Source organism: Strix aluco, chromosome 9, assembly GCF_031877795.1.
Source record: "Strix aluco isolate bStrAlu1 chromosome 9, bStrAlu1.hap1, whole genome shotgun sequence".
Classification (NCBI taxonomy): domain Eukaryota; kingdom Metazoa; phylum Chordata; class Aves; order Strigiformes; family Strigidae; genus Strix; species Strix aluco.
In genome coordinates, this window is record NC_133939.1 from 26,949,129 (window position 1) to 26,966,672 (window position 17,544).

General features: G+C 37.1%; 1 protein-coding gene across 2 annotated transcripts in view; it reads right to left on the reverse strand.

Moving 5' to 3' along the window:
• Positions 1 to 686: 686 nt before the first annotated feature.
• Positions 687 to 17,544, reverse strand: part of LOC141927238 (neuroserpin) — a 53,863-nt gene continuing 37,005 nt past the window's right edge. For both annotated transcript variants that reach the window (XM_074834320.1, XM_074834321.1), the window contains exons 6-9: positions 12,786 to 12,883; positions 6,598 to 6,684; positions 5,249 to 5,338; positions 687 to 3,451 (exon numbers count right to left, since the gene is read on the reverse strand). In XM_074834320.1, the coding sequence (XP_074690421.1) occupies positions 3,375 to 3,451; positions 5,249 to 5,338; positions 6,598 to 6,684; positions 12,786 to 12,883 (352 nt within the window). In that variant the 3' untranslated portion in view covers positions 687 to 3,374. The remainder of the gene's footprint in view (positions 3,452 to 5,248; positions 5,339 to 6,597; positions 6,685 to 12,785; positions 12,884 to 17,544) is intronic.

Here is a 17,544-nt window from a genome sequence, read left to right on the forward strand (position 1 = left end):
ATTACACTCTCAAAGTCAAGCCACTCTCCTTGATTTTCCCAAGACCTACACACACTTGAGCACCATTCAGGCTCTTTGGCTTTCCAGCAGTGCCAGAGGATCACTGTCAAGGGGAAAATGCTTCCCAGCTTCTTAGGATAGAGTGACATCTTGTGGTGTCTTCTTTTGTCCATCATTGAAAAACAAAAGTTAGCTTTGACTACAATTTTTGTTTGTTTCCAGCATAACACTAAAACCTTGTTTGTCTGAGGAATATTATGTACTTGATTCACAGAAATGGATACAACAGAGTTTGCTTTGCCATCATCAAGGCTTGGGGAAGAATAGTGAAAATTAGTGCTTGGAACAGCAGCAAATCATTCTAATTCATCCAACATGACAAATTTTTGCTTGAATGTAGCACTAATCTAGAAAAACTGTTTGGTGCTCAATCATGTACAGGTGGGATTCTATTAGTTAAATAAGTGAGTCTCCAGTGGTAGCACCACTACTGAAAGGATCTGTAGGGAAAGTACTCTTTCCAGTTGCAGCTCTGAAAAGCATTTCCACCTGGGCTCCAGAACATGTACACAAGAAAGAGAGGAGATGACAGCATTAGGCAGCTGCATTTCAGACTTAAACTCCATCTGCATCACAGAAAGATCTCAGTAGACAGTGTCACAACATGGGTCACTTACACAGCACAATTATAGAAGTTTCAGTAATTTATTTTCTGATATAGCCTCCAACACAAAATACAATTTTTTTTTTTAAGACTACATACCTAAACTCACATATGAGCCACTAGTGACAAATTCCCCTTACCAAAAGAAATCCAAACAAAAAGACAAAATAATTTTGCTAGTTTTGTCTTGAAAAAGCAATAGCATCTTTGAAAGGAACATTATACAAAATCTAGATAAAAACCACAATGGAATAGTATTCATATTCCTCAATAAATTGGTAACAATACTTGAGATATTATCACTACTGAAAAGCAGTATTGTTTGAGAGCTGTTCTCATTGTGGTCTACAAATAACATCTTTGCATAATTTGGTAATACATCAATTCATGTTGTTGAAAACCAGACAATTCTTGATTTTCAAGAAACATGAACTGGCTATTTTGTATCTGTAAGGACTAGGAGATCATCAAGTGAAATAACTAGCGTTTGCATTTCTGTTTCTGGTTTTCCTATATGCCCATTTAGGCAATCCTCAGAATCAGATGTGGAATATGTAATTCCACATCATTCCACTTATACCTCTGCTCAGTTTAACTGCTAAGGAAGTCTGCACTTGCCTGATATCCTCTACAAATATTTCTGACTGGCAGCTGTCCTTCCATAATTCCATGGCTTTAGTTCAAATCTATCTTCCGTCCTTCCCTTGTAAGAAGCATCTATGCTGCAAGGAACTAATGCAAAGAAAACACAAAATTCATCAGGAAGAACTTTTGATGGACTGAAAATAAACATGATTGAAGGTTGTCATCTGCTTTCTCACATCTTTCCAAATCAGACTGAACACCTCAAAAATTAGCCTGAAAAAAATGCAATAGCTTAAAAATTAGGCTCCAATAAGGTTACAACCACAAGAGATCCTTAGCATATGGGTCGTTTTTACAGGCATTAGGTGATGTTCATAGAATCATTTAAACATGAAGAACCAGCCCTTGGGTGACCCCATGTCAAAGGAGCTGGTTTTACCTGCAGAGACTAGTTCTAGATCTTGGTAATGTTAGCCCCTGCTCCTTCTTAGAAGCACTCCCTTTTTATCTCTCCCAAGAACAACACTTTTAGCTATACAGAACTAAAATTACAATTTTTGTCTAAATTTGATTACAAAAACTGTCCCACCAAGTCCAGACTATAATATTTTAAGGGTAATAAGCAACAGCAGTACACTAAGGAGCTACATTTTCTTCTGTGCAACAGAACTAAACAATTCAAGGAGGCAGGGCTATTCTCTGGGGAAGCATAACCAGCCCCCACAGAGAACATCCATCACTTTGCAGTTTGATCTGCATGATTTGCACCAGCAGTATAAAAGAAGTAAACGATGTGTCAAATTTTGGAAATTCTCCTTCCATGAATAACTTTGAGAGCAATATCTATGCTGTTTTGAAAGGAATGTATGCCAGAGAAGCCTATAACTAAAGTTCAGCCAATATGCATTTGTTTCTATAGAAATCAAAGGACAAAACTCCTATTGACTGAGAAGAAAGCCACTTGTTATCCAAAAGTTTGTATTTATGATCTGCTTCAAAGGAGCTCCTCCCCTCTCTTCTCCTACTCTCTTACCTTTTTAATAACTTCTGTTCTTTTTATATTTTGCACAATGAGGAAGGAAATAATTATATGCCTCTCTGGTGACAACTGGTACTTCTCCGCTTGCAAATGGAAAACAGCAGCTAATTCCCCTCCCAATATTTACTTGTGGTGTGTGTCATTCTCCTCTGTCAGCTTATTCTCAATAAAAGGGAATAAAAAGGATTATGTTGTTCCTTTAGACATTTATTTATGAATAGAACATTTTTAGACACTTAATTTTAAGGGTAGGTTGTTTTTTTTTTTTTTTTTCCCCTGTTTGTTTTTTTTACTCTGAGAAAGATCATTCTAGATCCCTGAAGTGAGATACTGCAAAGCTTAGGTTAAAGCAGAACAACTACTTTGGGAGAAAAATATGTCCACACGAATGACATGACTATTCAACTATTTTACTTCAATCACATACATGGCTAATTCTACACTGACTAGTCTCAAATATTCATGCGATCAAATTTTATTGGCATCAACACTTACGGAAGGTGAATTGCAGAGTCACATGCAGGAGCATTCATAAAAGCAACATTTTAGAATCACACGTGGGAGAGTTCACACAAAGTCTACCACAGTTATTTTATAGAATAAAATCCACTAGGCTTAATTTGTTCCATTAACTTTGATGAGACAGCATATCGCAGTCTGTTTACTACTTTTACAGGAACAGATCACATTTTCCAGATGTAGTTCTTCAATATAAATTATCATCAAGGTTTGCCATTTGCATTATTCAGAGCTGCACACATTCTGCTCCTGTCTCATTGATCAAATCAGTCTTTGGACTGTAAAAAAAATTACGAATAATGGGTTTGCAGTTTTTTGCTTTACAATTCACTAGAACAAGAAACAGTTGTTGACATGTACACAATTTTATTTTAAGGACACGGCAATCACAATGACAGAAACAGAACCATTACTTTAATACTGTAAGCTTTCCTCTGGGAACTGACTTGCACACAGTTAGATCCAAAAGCATTTAAACAGTATCTTGGGGGAAAAACACAGCAAACCTTAAATATATTAACTTCAAACTTTATGTGCTTATCTCCTCTTTTTGGTAGCTGTTGGCAGTTAAAGCTCTTCAAAGTCATGGCCACTTGTATTCATTGCTTCAGGGTGCATTACCCTTCCCATGAATAACACAGTACCTGTGGAAAAAGTGGGAAGGGAGGAAGGAAAGGAAAGATGTCAGAACCAAAAGAAAAGTTGAGGTTATAAGATGATGAATACTGGTAATAAATTTTAGGGCATGCGGTGCACAATTTTTATAGGAACATATGTCTCAGAGAACTTGGTACCCATGAAAGGCAATGGATCAACAGCCCTAGAGAAGGGGACCTCTTTGAATTCAGAACTGATACAGTACAGACAAGAACTGTGAGATCTTCTGCATTTCAGAGCCCCTCCACTTATTCTAAAAAGGCCTGATGGAAAACCCACCAGAAATTAACACAAAGGTTCACTTTCATTTCAAAGGTTCAGATGAAGGTCCATGAAGTACGGCCACTGGTGCCAAGTGCCTATGATGCAGGACTGGTTTCTAGGCTGGGGGGACTCCAGAGGTGGCAGCTAACCTTAACTGAAGTGTGAACACCTAATGAGAGTAACCTTTGTGATCACTTCTGACCCTCGCATGCCTGAGCTGCTGGACAACGTTCCTCAAAATTAAAAGTGAGCTCCAGAAGCTCCACACCAATCAGTTAGTGGTTATTAATAGATAGATACTTTGAGTTCACAGATTTACTCCACATTAGAGCATGCAACCCACAACAAGGAATTCTCTGTATGAATACGCTCCCCTACGCTATTTAATCACCATTTACATCTTCCCTGTTTTTATACATTTCTATCTAACCTGTTTAAAGACAGTAATCAATCATGAGCACCCAGAGTATTCTTGAGAAGAAGCACAATCATCACAAATTTTTTTTCAAAATGTTTCTAATCTTAGATTTCTAGATTAGTAACGAGCTTTTGGGATTTAACTACAGTTGTTGACAATTCCTCTTTCTACATGCAACAGCAAGGCCCATGCAACATTAACAACTGACCCAAAATTACTCTGTTCTGATTTAAACTTTTCTTTTTGGGGAAATTTTTTTTATATTGAGTAGAGAAAAGAGCAGATACCCTCCTCCAGATACATTTTTGCCTAATTATATGTCTACAACAGCAAGGAAACTCAATTTAGTTTTGGTCAAAACTCCCCCCCAAGAGTTGGTATCATGCCTTGTGCATGAGTGACCCTACCTAGCTAGACTGTATTACTGCAATCTAAATGATTTAATAAACATTGATACCTATGATGGGGATCTCAAATACAGAAAAAAACCATCAAACCAAATCTACTGGAGTTTGCTTGTAGAACATGTAAGATACCACAACACACAGACCAATGACAGTTTCTGGGTGCACGGTAATGGTTTGTGATCCAGTCACATCCACATCGTTAAGACAAATTACAACTACAAAACTAAGGAATTACTTATTCATCATTGCCCGTTTTGCTAGTGAGTGCTGTTCTCATCCCTCGCCTGCCACAGAGCACTTCAAGAGCACAACAGAATTATTCATAGCTGTAATATCTGTCCATTATGCAAATCATTTGGTACCAGGAACATATCTCACTGGTCTTACTGCAGCCAAGCTCTTACAGAATGCAATGATTATGGATATTCAGGGCAGTAACACTGTGCTCTCTGAAGAAAAATGGTGAATTTTCTTCCCCAGGGTTTTTGATCATGTAATCGTGAATATTTTTCAGGATTATGTAAGATTTTGGTGTTTTACCTCGGAGAAACATTAAGGGGACATAGAAAAGGTGAGTCTTTCAATATTAGGTATTTTAAGACAAATTAGGGAAAAGTCATTTTACGAGGCCAGCTCATTGATCAAAATATGCAATTTTCTTGAAAAAAATGTGGAAGAGGCTGCAATATTCTCACCTGTTCTTCTGTTTCTGACCAGAAAGAAAAAGGGATGGTCAACTATAACCTGGGGATACAGCACTGCCATTCTGCTAATGGCAATCATTCCTAAAGGAAAAAGAACATAGGCAACTTGTTAAATGTCACTGCATAATCCCCTGCTCTTTATGAGAGATACTTGTGAAGCTCATGAACAGACACCAAAGTCCTGCACTCTCAGCACTAAGCGTCACCAAGAAACAGCATGAAAAAAAAATCTCACTGAAAATGGAAGAGACCTACAGATTCACTGCATGACTGTTTATGCCTTAAGAATGATTAACAATGGAGAGTGGCACAATTTCCCAGGCTGAGGGAGCAGCTTATAAATTTTAAGATCCAAAACCTTAAGAGGAGTTATGACTCCCGTTCAGTTGTAGAAAGAAAATGCATTACGTTAGACAGCACTGCTGACCTGTTTTAAACAGCTCCAAGCCTGCAGTTGATAGTAAAAGGTAACCCTTAATAATTATGGAATATGCAACTAAATGGGCTTATCTTGCAGCTTTTAGCTTGAGCCTTTAAATAATACAGAGGTTGAAAGTAAAATTAACTGGGAACCAGGCAGAATTTGACTTTTTGTTATTTTTATTTGGAGATGCATGGATTTCTCCAGGACATTGTTTCCCAGTGTTTCATTTACTTTTACATTTTCACTGCACTGTTTATAAAGACTCATGCATGCCAGTAATCTCTGTCCATATTAATGTTACAAGTTACAGATATTCATGACCAGAGAAGTAATTCTTCCTTTCTTCAAAGGCTGGTGCAAGTACAGGCAATGAGAAATCACCTAACGATACATATAGGCAACTAATGTAACTTATTTTCAAGAAAAGCATGTGATAACCAAATAAATCAATGCTGGCCTCCTACCATTAATAGGGGACAGCTACATTTTTGCATTGAGTTCTTCCCATCTTGCATCTCTGTATACAAGCTTAGTAAAATGCAATTGCCACAACTCTCAACTCCTAACTATTCTGGATCAAATGCCTCTGACCATCTCAATTAGCAGATAAAAAATTACGAATACTTAAATTCCATTAAAAAAAAATAATTGCAGTCTATACCCTCCTGACAATCAGAAACAAAATAAAGGTTTTCCACAGAATGGTCAAAATTCTTTGTGAAACATACCATGATAAGAAAATGCTAAAACTTTTCATTTCCAGAATTCTCTTCTGAAAAGCAGTATACTTGCTATGCTGTGTCTTCATGCTATATACTATGTAGCTTTCCTTGCTCTACAGCAAGTCAGTTTTAAAAAATTAACTTAACACAGAATAACCAGACATTTGATTTAGTTCTGCTTTTCAGTCAGGTACCTGAGGCAGCAGCAGCTTCTGATCCTTCCTCATTAACTTCTAGAAATGCCTTGTGAAATGCCTTTGCAAGGTAAAGTTCCTTGTTATCTGAAGAGGAAAAGGAAACATGAATTTCAAGTGGCTCTACAGTAAGATTGAAGTATTTTAAAAAACTCAAAACAAACACTGCCGAAACCCCCAACATTATTATCCACCTATATCAAGTAGGGAAGGATAAGACCTTTGTGCATAGGAATTGTATTAAAATACTTTCTGCCAATACCTTTAATAGCACCATTTATCTTGCTTAAATTTCTAGTGCTCTCCTATGCTACGTATATTAAAATAGGATGGCACTACCTAGAGCACCAGTACACCAGACAGAGTAAAAGACAATCCTTGAACACAAGATTTCAAATGCAACTATTGGGAAAAGGGGTTATGACAGAATTTCACTTCTGCATTAGGTGCAATATAGGCTTCCTCCAGGAAAATTAGGTATTTTCTTTCTTCCTGTCATTATATTTAAAAGAAGCTAAAGAGAAATATTTATTGCAAAAACCACCATGGAACTTGTTTTTTTTCAGTCTTGTCTGTTTGTCATCCCTCTTTGTCAGAATTTTAATTTCAGTCCAAGGCTACTCCTGCTTAAGTCAGCGGACGTTTCATTACTTTTCTTCAGTGGCTAAATGATCAGACCTAGTGGAATACTCAGCACCTTTCAGGAAGCAAGACACGTGACACCATTTAATCTGTTTGACTAAGTTTCATCAGTAAGACATAACAAGGATTAGATATACATTTATTGTACCTGCATAAAATCCACAGTAATGACAGAGCACAACTGGCAGTTAAGAAAGGAATAAAAGCTTTCTCAACAGGGAGATACACAACCATGAAAAACTAATCTAACCACCCCAGTGAGACAGCTATACCGTTTTGCATTTCTGATCCTTCACTAAATGTTCAACACCAAAAGTCTAGCTGACAGTTGACTAAGGAGGGAAAGCTTGGGACTATTCACCCAATTGTTACCCATTTATTTTGGCTTTCACGATAGCCACTAGTTCTAATACTAATGCAAGCCAAACCCACGAGAGACAACAGTTTAAAGTGTCTCTCCCCAGCAGATCTCATTACTGCTACATACACTCAGAACTGAAGTAAACCTCCTAAGTCCAGCTGCTTACCTTAAATCTCACCAACAAAAGCCCCAAATCATTGCCTTTGGGATTGTGTGTAGTAACACATATACTAGATTGCTAAATACTGTCCTAGTTCTAGGCTTCAGTTCCAAGCCTTCAGTAATGCTATCTTAAAAGCTGGGATAAAGTTTCCACCATGTTACTTTAAAACAAGGGACACAAAGCATCTGCTTAGCTTGAACACTAAGCATAACTCTCACAGTTTTTGTCTCTTTCATTGTTAACAGAAAGGCCACTTGAGAACACTAATATCACCTTTAAGGCTCAAGCATTACCTGTAAAAAATAAATCACAAGCTAACCAAATACTGCAATCAAGTGTTAAATAGTCATCCCCTAAAGCTCCCATTCCATTATGGGCCCATTAAGACTCAAGTTTTCAAAAAACTTTTTAGAACAAACACTGGATGTGCAAGCACATTTACATAGGTGATAATGGATAGATACCTAAGGCAAAAAGGGTGACAGATCCAGGCACCTCAGTAATTCCTGCTGTGCATGTCTCACTATGTCTGTGCTGTCTTAGTAAATGTGCCAGTCAACAGGATTCTTAGTAAGTTTATTGGTCAGTTCTGCAAATTTTAGCTTCCAGGCAGCTGTATTGTGCCACCGTTGCTTGAGTCCATTTCAAAGCTCTAGGGAGCATTTGAGCTATAGGGCACATACCAAAAGAAAACAATAACTTTGCAGCCTTTATAGAAAAATGATGTTTTGGAGTTCCTTATCTTAAACCCAAATACATTTTTATGTTTAATAACAAAGAAAGAAAGGCCCACTTAGCCTAATCACATATTTCCATCACAGACTCTTTTTTTTTTTATTACAGCACTTAAGCCTGCTCTTCTGACCTGTAATATTCACCACAATACTCAGTATATTTTCATCCTGAACGCTTTAGTTTGCATAGGGTGGTGGTGCTTCTGGTACTCCAAGGTATATTTCTGGTCAGAACATTTAGCATCTCAGAAGACTGGTCTCCATCTGATGAGCTTATAGACCCTAATTCAGACAGCATAAACATTGCTAACATTTGCCATCAGGTATAATACTAGGCCTACTTGTAAATGTTTTCAGGATCTGAGTATTAACAAACCCAACAATATTTTGTTGACAGAAATACAAAAAGTGCCACTGCAGATGAGACCAGCATGAGTCTAGCACACTGTGCCAGCTATAGTATTATTGTTGCTTCAGAACAAGAAACAAGAAGCCTTACAGATGAAAACCACAGCACAACCTACAAGAAAATATCCTTACACCCAGCATGTGCCTTATACCCTAAACCAAGTTTCTAATCCACTGAATATATAGAATGCCTTTATTCGATGTAGTATAGCTATTTTTGCTTGCTCCGAAGCAATTATTCTTTTTAATCCTACCAATCTCATGACCTCAAGGAATAACCGCAGAGATCTTTGCTGGGTAAGTTTTCCATAAGAGAAGTACTTTCTATTTGGTTTCAGTTTGTCTTTCACTTCATTGGATGTCTTTGTCCTTGGATGGTGAAAAGGGGAATTCCACATCCCAATTTACATTCTCCAGACTCTTTATATTGCCACCATCACATCCCTCTCATTTATCCCTCCCTGAAGTAAATGAATCTATTTTCATATGGAAGCATAATGTTGTCACTGCGCGTTGCGGCAGTCTTCTCTTTGTTCTAGTTTGTGATTGTTAAATCACTGGCTGCAATACTTCATATCATACACATCTTGTTTTTATTACACATCTTTCTTTTATGGCTTTCACTGTGGATAAGATGGGGCTTACTTGAGTATCTACTATCATGTCATTTTTCTCTCTAGTAACTTCTATGAACCTGGATTTTCATGAGAACCAACATGATTTTATTGTCAGCACCTCAGAACTAAGTCCCATGGAGATTTGGTACCAAAGTTTAAGCTTTCTGCAGGACCCTAGCCTAGATACCATTAATGTGTGGGAGTAATCTGAAGCTTACTTCTAATGTACATAACTCTGTTAGTATCACACTTCATTTGTCATTACACTCCATATGCTTGCAAACTCCTACTCATAGCTGCCAACTGGTTGCTCTGCAAGTCTCATTTTAAAGAAGCATGGAGGTTTATGGGCTTTTCTAGCTTAGATTGGCCCAGAAAAATTATACCTACTTCAGCCAAGACATCGAAGAGCTATTTACTGGACTGATGCTCTTCTAACTACTTTATACTGTGAAAGTAAGTCATTAAGATCACTTCACTGCTCACTGAAATGCAGGTCACCTTGAGGTTAAAAGCAGTCGCCATTTAAGGCATTATACAACAGTAAGAAATATTATAATCTTTTGAAAGAGAAGGGAAATTTTACTATTGAAATTAGTTCAAGGGTAAGTCCTAGGTGGTGTCAAAATACTCAAGTAGTGTGTTTATGCCCTGTGTAAATTATAATATCCCACATACCAGAAGATGTTTCAAGATTATTCTGAAACACCTGATGGAGTCTGAGATGCGAGTAAAACCTGCCAGTCTTTTGCTGAAAGCCAGAGCCTGAATACATGCAACTAGACAGCCAAATAGGAACGTCCTCCTACTCACCTGTGTTAATTGACCAAGAACTTAATTTCTGCAAGCAAGTAACATTTAAAATGTGTATTTGGTTTAATACTTTCTCTTTGGTTTCTCACAATCCAGCTATCCCAGAAGGTAAAGCTGACTCTTCTATTTCCATTTTTCAGATTGAGTGCAAAAAGCAAAAAAAAAAAACCTAAATATTGAAAAATAAGTCTGTAATCCTGCAGTTTGATTTATATCCACTAAACCCACATAGAATTTCACTGAACTCAACAATCTGTGCCTGGATCTGATTACAGGATTAGGGCTGCTGTTGAAATTGCAGACGGCTTTCCTTGACAATAATCCAAAAGCAAGAGCAACAGGAGAGGGGGAGGACAGTATTTTTAAACGCAACAGAAATTCTCAAAAATCTCCTTAGATTTCTTTTATGATTTGTATCTTCCTAAATTAAAAGTGTCCAGACAAACATTTTGCTCAAATACCTGCATTTAGGGTTTCATGAAATGCCTAATTTTCCAGAGGGGTGACACTGAGATGCATGTAAACTTCTGGCTTCAACTTCCCTGTTACCTAACATACTGTTCAGGTATTTGTGAAAGCAAGCTTTCAACATTTTTTTTTCATGATTTTTTTTTCCTCCCTTCCTCCTCCCTCCCCATTTTACATTGTGAAATTAGAGATAGGAAACATATTCTGTATTTTAATTACTTAAAATCCCATCTCCACCACATCAACAGCAGAGTTTTCATGAAAAACATTACTTCAAAAACTTTTTTATTCTTAATTTACAAATGTCCTTTTCATCACCTGGTAGCACATACACTTTTAAGTGAAAAGCAAGAATGTTACAGTAAAACTTAGCAATTCTCTCTATACACTGTTCTACATTGCTTAAGTTAATCTTTAAATGGCAGAGGAGTTAATTCAGTCAGGCAAAACATGGTATTTTGATTTTGTACAGTACAACTGTCAAAAATATTAAACATTAAAAAAATCATTAGACACATGGATTAAAACACAAGCACGTTCCAATCTTTCTGCTAACCTCTCAACTACAGAATTAGTCCCCCATACATAGGTGAATTTTACATGAAATTAAATAAGAGCCAAGCACTGCCTTTGTGGTTCAAGCTCCCGTGCATTTTCCATTCTCCTTAGTACTCCTCAAGTAAATACTTTTCTCTATATAGACCAGAATTTATTGCAAAGCTTACTTTTCTTTGGGGTGGCAGAGAAATTGAAGGTGTTTTTCTTCAGAAAAATGGTATTTCTTTAAAGAAGGATTTTTCATTTATTCAAATTCTTTTCACATTAGCTAACTCTAGCCTTTCCCACAATTTCACCAGAAAAGCGGAAGCATCAAAACTGTGGAATACACTATAAAAAGTATTTCAAACTTCGCAAAAATGAAAAGGATATGAAAGGATATGAAAATCGCAAACATTTCTACTGTAAATTTTAGAGAAAAATTTGCCTTCATTACAACCATTTTGAATAAGCCACACAGGTGTGATTGCTTCCAGAGACAGACAATTAAAAACAGGTATTTCACATCAGTCAAGGATCTATCTGGCTGATTAGGCAGTAACCCATAGCACAAAAGAACCCATACAGGGAGCAGTATATAAGCATGTTAGAAGAACAATGACAGCAATCTCACACTGGTGCATGCTTCTAGATAGAGAATAACCGGGTTTGTCAAAATGCGGGTCTGGATAGACCATGCTAAATACAGGGCTTGTGTGGCTACTTTCACACAAAAATGAAACAACTTCTCAGGCAAAGATGACTCACTAGCTTTTGTGCCACTTCAATACCTTTTAGGAAGTATTAAAAGCATAAATATCTAATTTCCACCTGAATTTCTAAATGTATTGGATATTTCAAGTTCTGAAAAGAAAGTGTTGACAACATATTGAAATAGGCAAGCAGCATATGTGACTAAATTGCTTTTATCTTGGAACTCTTCCTTTCCTACACTGCTTCTATACAGCAGGTATCTGGGGAGATGACGAACTGTACAACAGCTTAACGCTCTTAATGCTGTGAACAAATAGCCTCAGGAGGCAAAAAACGACAACCCCCTTGTTGTGCGACTCCCACATCCCTGATGATGGCAACATCAAGGCACTGAAGCCATATATTGCTCTCATGTGGCTCTGTCTCTTGCAGAGTATTACACTTTCTCTACATTTCTAATGAGACCCCCTTCTGAATTACTCAGAGTGAACTTTCCCAGGTCAAAAATCCCCCACCCCACACACCCCCTCTCTGATGGATTTCTCCCCTGCCCCACCTGCTCCCACAGTGAGCACACTCTTACATTATGCAAAAATCACAAAGGATCAAAAAATTGCTTAGTAGGTTTGGGGTTTTGTTCCATAAAACCACTCTGAAGAGCTTTTTGGCTCTCTTTAGGTGATTTTAGTACTTCCTCATATACCCTGAGAAACAACACAAGAACCTCTTACCGGACATGGCAGTGAGGTCAGCACTGCTGCTGAATAGCTCTGTAATTCCCAGACCTCTCCAAACATCTTTCAGATCGATTTCCTGTTCCACTGTGAACCTGGAGAATGTAAGAGAAAATTACAAAAAGCCCAGATATAAGCAGTACTTATTGTTATTAGAATGTTAAAATTTCTAGGTAATGACAATTGAAACACCAAAGTAAATAATGTAAAGTAGGAGACTCTGTGCTGGCAGTATAATATAGTGACACCTTCTACAAAAATGCTTACAAACAAATTATTCTCACAGCTGGAATTTTTTTTCTAATGCAGAAGCAATCAAAAATATGCTAATAGTATGCACAGTCCCTGACCATAAAACCTCAGTGCAAAATTATGCAGTAGCTAATGTAAATGCTTACTTTTTATACAAAAGGTTTACTATAAAAACTGAATTTAACTGTACACATACTAGAATAGAATATCAAATAAGGCAAAGGACAGCACAAACTTCACAGACAGCTGTTGGCAAAGGAGGAGTAGGAAAGTAAGAAAGATACTCCATTTTTGTTTAGACAGTATGAGCAAAGGCCAGCAGTTATGAACAGGAATATAAAGTATTTCTGACTCAGCTTCCGATTACTCTGGTGGCAAAATTTTAATTGGGTTTCGATTGTGAGTAAAGAAAAGAGAAAACAAATAGTTGTTAGCACAAGTGCCCATGTGAGTACAACCTGGCAGGATTTCAGGGTTAGCTTGCAAAGCCGTGTTCTGGGCTATGTTACTATGCTGGAAGGACAAATTGAGATTTATCCCAAGGGCAAGATTTAAGGGCAAAAGCTTGTTCCATTTACAAAGACCGCTTTTCAAACATTATAAAAGTTATGCCTGTTGTCAGTAAGAGGAAAAAAGACTCAAGTCCTTTATGTATGGCCAGAAACAGACTGGACAGCTGGAGAAAAAGAAATATATCAGAACAATAATAAGAATGGCAGCCCTGACTAGAAAATAACAGAAGTCTACAGACAACCACAAGAGACTAATTATAAATGTTTGTTATGGGTGAGTTATGGGTTCTCTATAGAATGATCAAACAAATTATTACTGATTTACATTATGCTGACAGTGACTGGTTATAACTGTACAACACAAAATATATAGCCCATGAGGTGGTGTTACAGTTTTTCCAGCGAGCCATTCAGTTAGAAACAACTGCAATTCCACTGCAGTCCTTAGTGATGGGTCTTACCTGTGCTGGAACCACAAATAAAATATGTGCTTCTGTGCAGTTTCCTTTTTCAGGATTAAAACTCCTCAACTACTTGGAAGAACACAATCTTTTCAGAAGAAAGCATCATAGCCCAGAACTTTGAGCAGAGAACAGCTGATGAGGAGCCAAGATATACAGTACCTCAGCACATACAAGCCTTGGCAGCTTGAAAAAGAATAATGTGGACATCAAAAGACAACTGGATAAGAGTCAAGTGGATCTTCCTCACTTACAACATTTACACAGAATGAGAAAAGTCCAATACACAATCTACATTCATAATGAACTTAGAAATGCCATTAGAAGCCAAAAATCTATGATGGGATAGATATTAGCCATGACCCAGAGAAGAATTTTATGCAAGTTAAAATAAGATCTGGAGATAGCTCAGGATCCATAAATCACTGGTAGCATCTCAAGTGTTCATGTGCCCTGTCCAGATGAATTCCAGGATATGCCTGGAATAAAAACACAAGAACTGATTGTTGTGATTTTATTGTTTTGGCAGTTCTCAAAAGAATCCAAAGAGGCCAACAATGATTTATGTACTAGAGGAAGCCTCTCATGGTGTTCTGGCATATTCTGCATCAGTGTGGCAGCATTTGTTAAAAAAAAAAAAAGAAAAAAAAAGAGATTACCTGAAAAGAGCCAATAGTATTTTAGGAGATGGAAATGTGTCCTGTTAGCTCTCTTCTCCTCTTAGAAAGCTGTGGACACTCACACTGGTCAAAAACTACAGTGGCAGGATGCTCACAAGACCTGATGTATAATTTTACCTTTAAGATAAGAAACAAATCTACAAGTTGCTCATTCAAATTTCCCTGGCTTCTAGGCTCCAAAACTACAGATCAGTTTTACTCTCCCTACTCACTTGTAAAGTAGGCCCAGGTCTGTTTTAGAGACCTCAGTAAAAACCCTAAGAAAGATGACCTGAGACTTGATTCCTAATGCTAAAGTTAAACAGTACAGAAGTTCTGTCTGTGCACATTGACTAAACCCAGAGGGAAAATTCAGAAATATTTCCTTCTATATTAAAACTATTTTATAACATTTTGAAAAATATGTCCAACTGTACCTACCTTACAAACATCCAGAAAAAAAAGTAAATTAACATTAAAATGTGTTTTATAAAAATTTCAGAATGGTGTGTTTTCCCCTTTTTGGCTTTTATTTCACCACAGTTAGTACTAAATTATCAAGCTTTCAAGACAATTTAGCTATTAACTAGCAATGTCAAACTAGTAAGGAATATCAGGACAGTAGCAAGAAAAGTCTGCATGAAAAGCCGAATCTGAGGTCACAAATAAGAAAAATAACTGCAAAAAAGCACATTTTCTTCCAACTGCAGAGAATCACTGTAATATATAAATGGAAATCAGGTGGGTTTAAGTCTCTGGACCACTAGACAGAAAATACGCTTATCTGCTACGTGATGAATTATGACCCAGAAAGAAAGCATGACAAAAGATACTTCTGCATCCTAATCAAAAGGTTTGGGGGATGTTTTTGAAAAACCCCAACCCAAACCTGTAAAGCCTCAGCTGAATATGCATCTGAAAAAAGAAAATGCACACAAGTTAATTGGTTATATTGATAAAAAAATACCTACGTGAAGAATAGTAGCAGTCACTTAACTACTGGATATAGGCTATACCTGACTGAAACCTCTGTAAAGGCAAATACTAAGCAAGTGGATGAGTGAAGGTCTCTACAGTATCTACAGAAGTGAGTTCCTGCTTTTATGACAAAAATACGGTAGACCAAAAATACCACATCAGCTCTATAAATACCAAAGTATCCCCTTACAAAAATAAAACTAATTACTTCCCTTCTCCCCTTTTAGCTTTGTCATATGGTAAAAACCCACCCTAACCCACTATTAAAAATAGTATCTCCCCCTCCTTTCTCACATGCTCTGAAGAGCAGGGAGAGTTACAGATAAGCTAGTAATGATATTTCAAATATTTAGCTGACATCAGAATTAGTCTCTTTTGAAAAATAATGGGGGGGCTTTTTGAAATTTAATTTCAGGCTACGTAATCCAAAGTAAACATTCGGTATGAGTTATCCTCCAGTCATATTCAGATTTCTTTGCATTCCTTATAGACAGTGATGTAGGTATTCAAAATCAAAGCTGACAACCTAGAATACAGGAGAGAATTTAAATCTCATTTCCCAAGCCAGGCATTTGCTGTACCTTCAGAATTTGGAAACACCAAGCTATATGATACTAGCCCTGACACATGGTTATTTGCAGTGTTTGTCACATATAATGAACCAGATGGTCATTTTTTTTTTTTTTTCCACAACCTTTTAGGTGTTTCTGATGCTAAAAATACAATGAAAAATCAATTTCAATACTTCAGTATCAGAAGTCATGGAGTGGTTGCAACCAGGAGCATTAAAAACCACAGAGGGAAATCCAAGAAACAGACACTGAAGAAAAGATGAGGTATTTTCACCATAGGACCAGAACAGAAAGACTGGTCTGTTGGGTCCAGAGGAGAGCTTCTGTACTTAAGCCATTCTAGAAGGTTCACCAACACACATGTTCATGGATATATGCTTCTCTAGACCACCTCAGAAAGCACTGAGCAGAAAGATATTAATAAGGGATAGTGACTCTGCCTATCATCTGCTAGCCAAAATCAAGAAGTGAAGATGTGAGTTAGCTCTGTATTTATTTTTACAATGTTCATTTCTAAAGACTCTCTACTTCCTACATGTAAAATGCAGTCCAAATAGCTGAACTTCCCTTGATTTCCACCATCTTTGGATCTCTCCCATATGAAATGAAGAACAGAATGAGATGCCTAGGAAGTAGAATTAGACTGAGAAACTAACAAGTAGTTCTCTGGAGAGTTTAGCAGAGAATGATGATATTTTCTTAGAATTTAAAACTTACACAAGCATTAGATTAATGATTAGATTAAAATCCACAGTCTCCTTAGTTATGTATGTGAACCTTTAGGCTTTGTACAGAGCATTAACTTTAACATAACATACCAGGCCATGTTTCTTCTATTTTACAGAAGACAGAAAAAAAGATGGCTTCATCTTTCATGATGCTGTGCAACCCTTCTGAAATGCTGAATTTTTTTGTGAAGTCCTTAGAATTGAAGTCTTTTCGTGAAGTCCTGATCCACAGAATCAAGAAGGATTAGGGTACACTTTCTAGTTCACTTCTGTTGTATAACTACAGCCTAGTGTGATTCATCCCAAAGGCTATAATTTCAAAAATTACTAAGAGTTCTGAATGAACCAAAGCAAGAAATACCAGGCTTTCAGATTGGTTCTAATACATTAAATTCTGCAGAACAAAGCAAACAAAGGAATGGATCTATTGCTTCAAATAACAATATTCTTGCTTGAAGGACAGGCCCTCAGGATCTGAATCACTATTTTAACCCAGCAAGCAGCCTACAATACAAAGCTGCCAGGTGATATCAAATCCAACGTTTTGGTTGGAATTTCAGCTAGGTTGTCCTGAGGTGCTAGAACCAGTCTGCA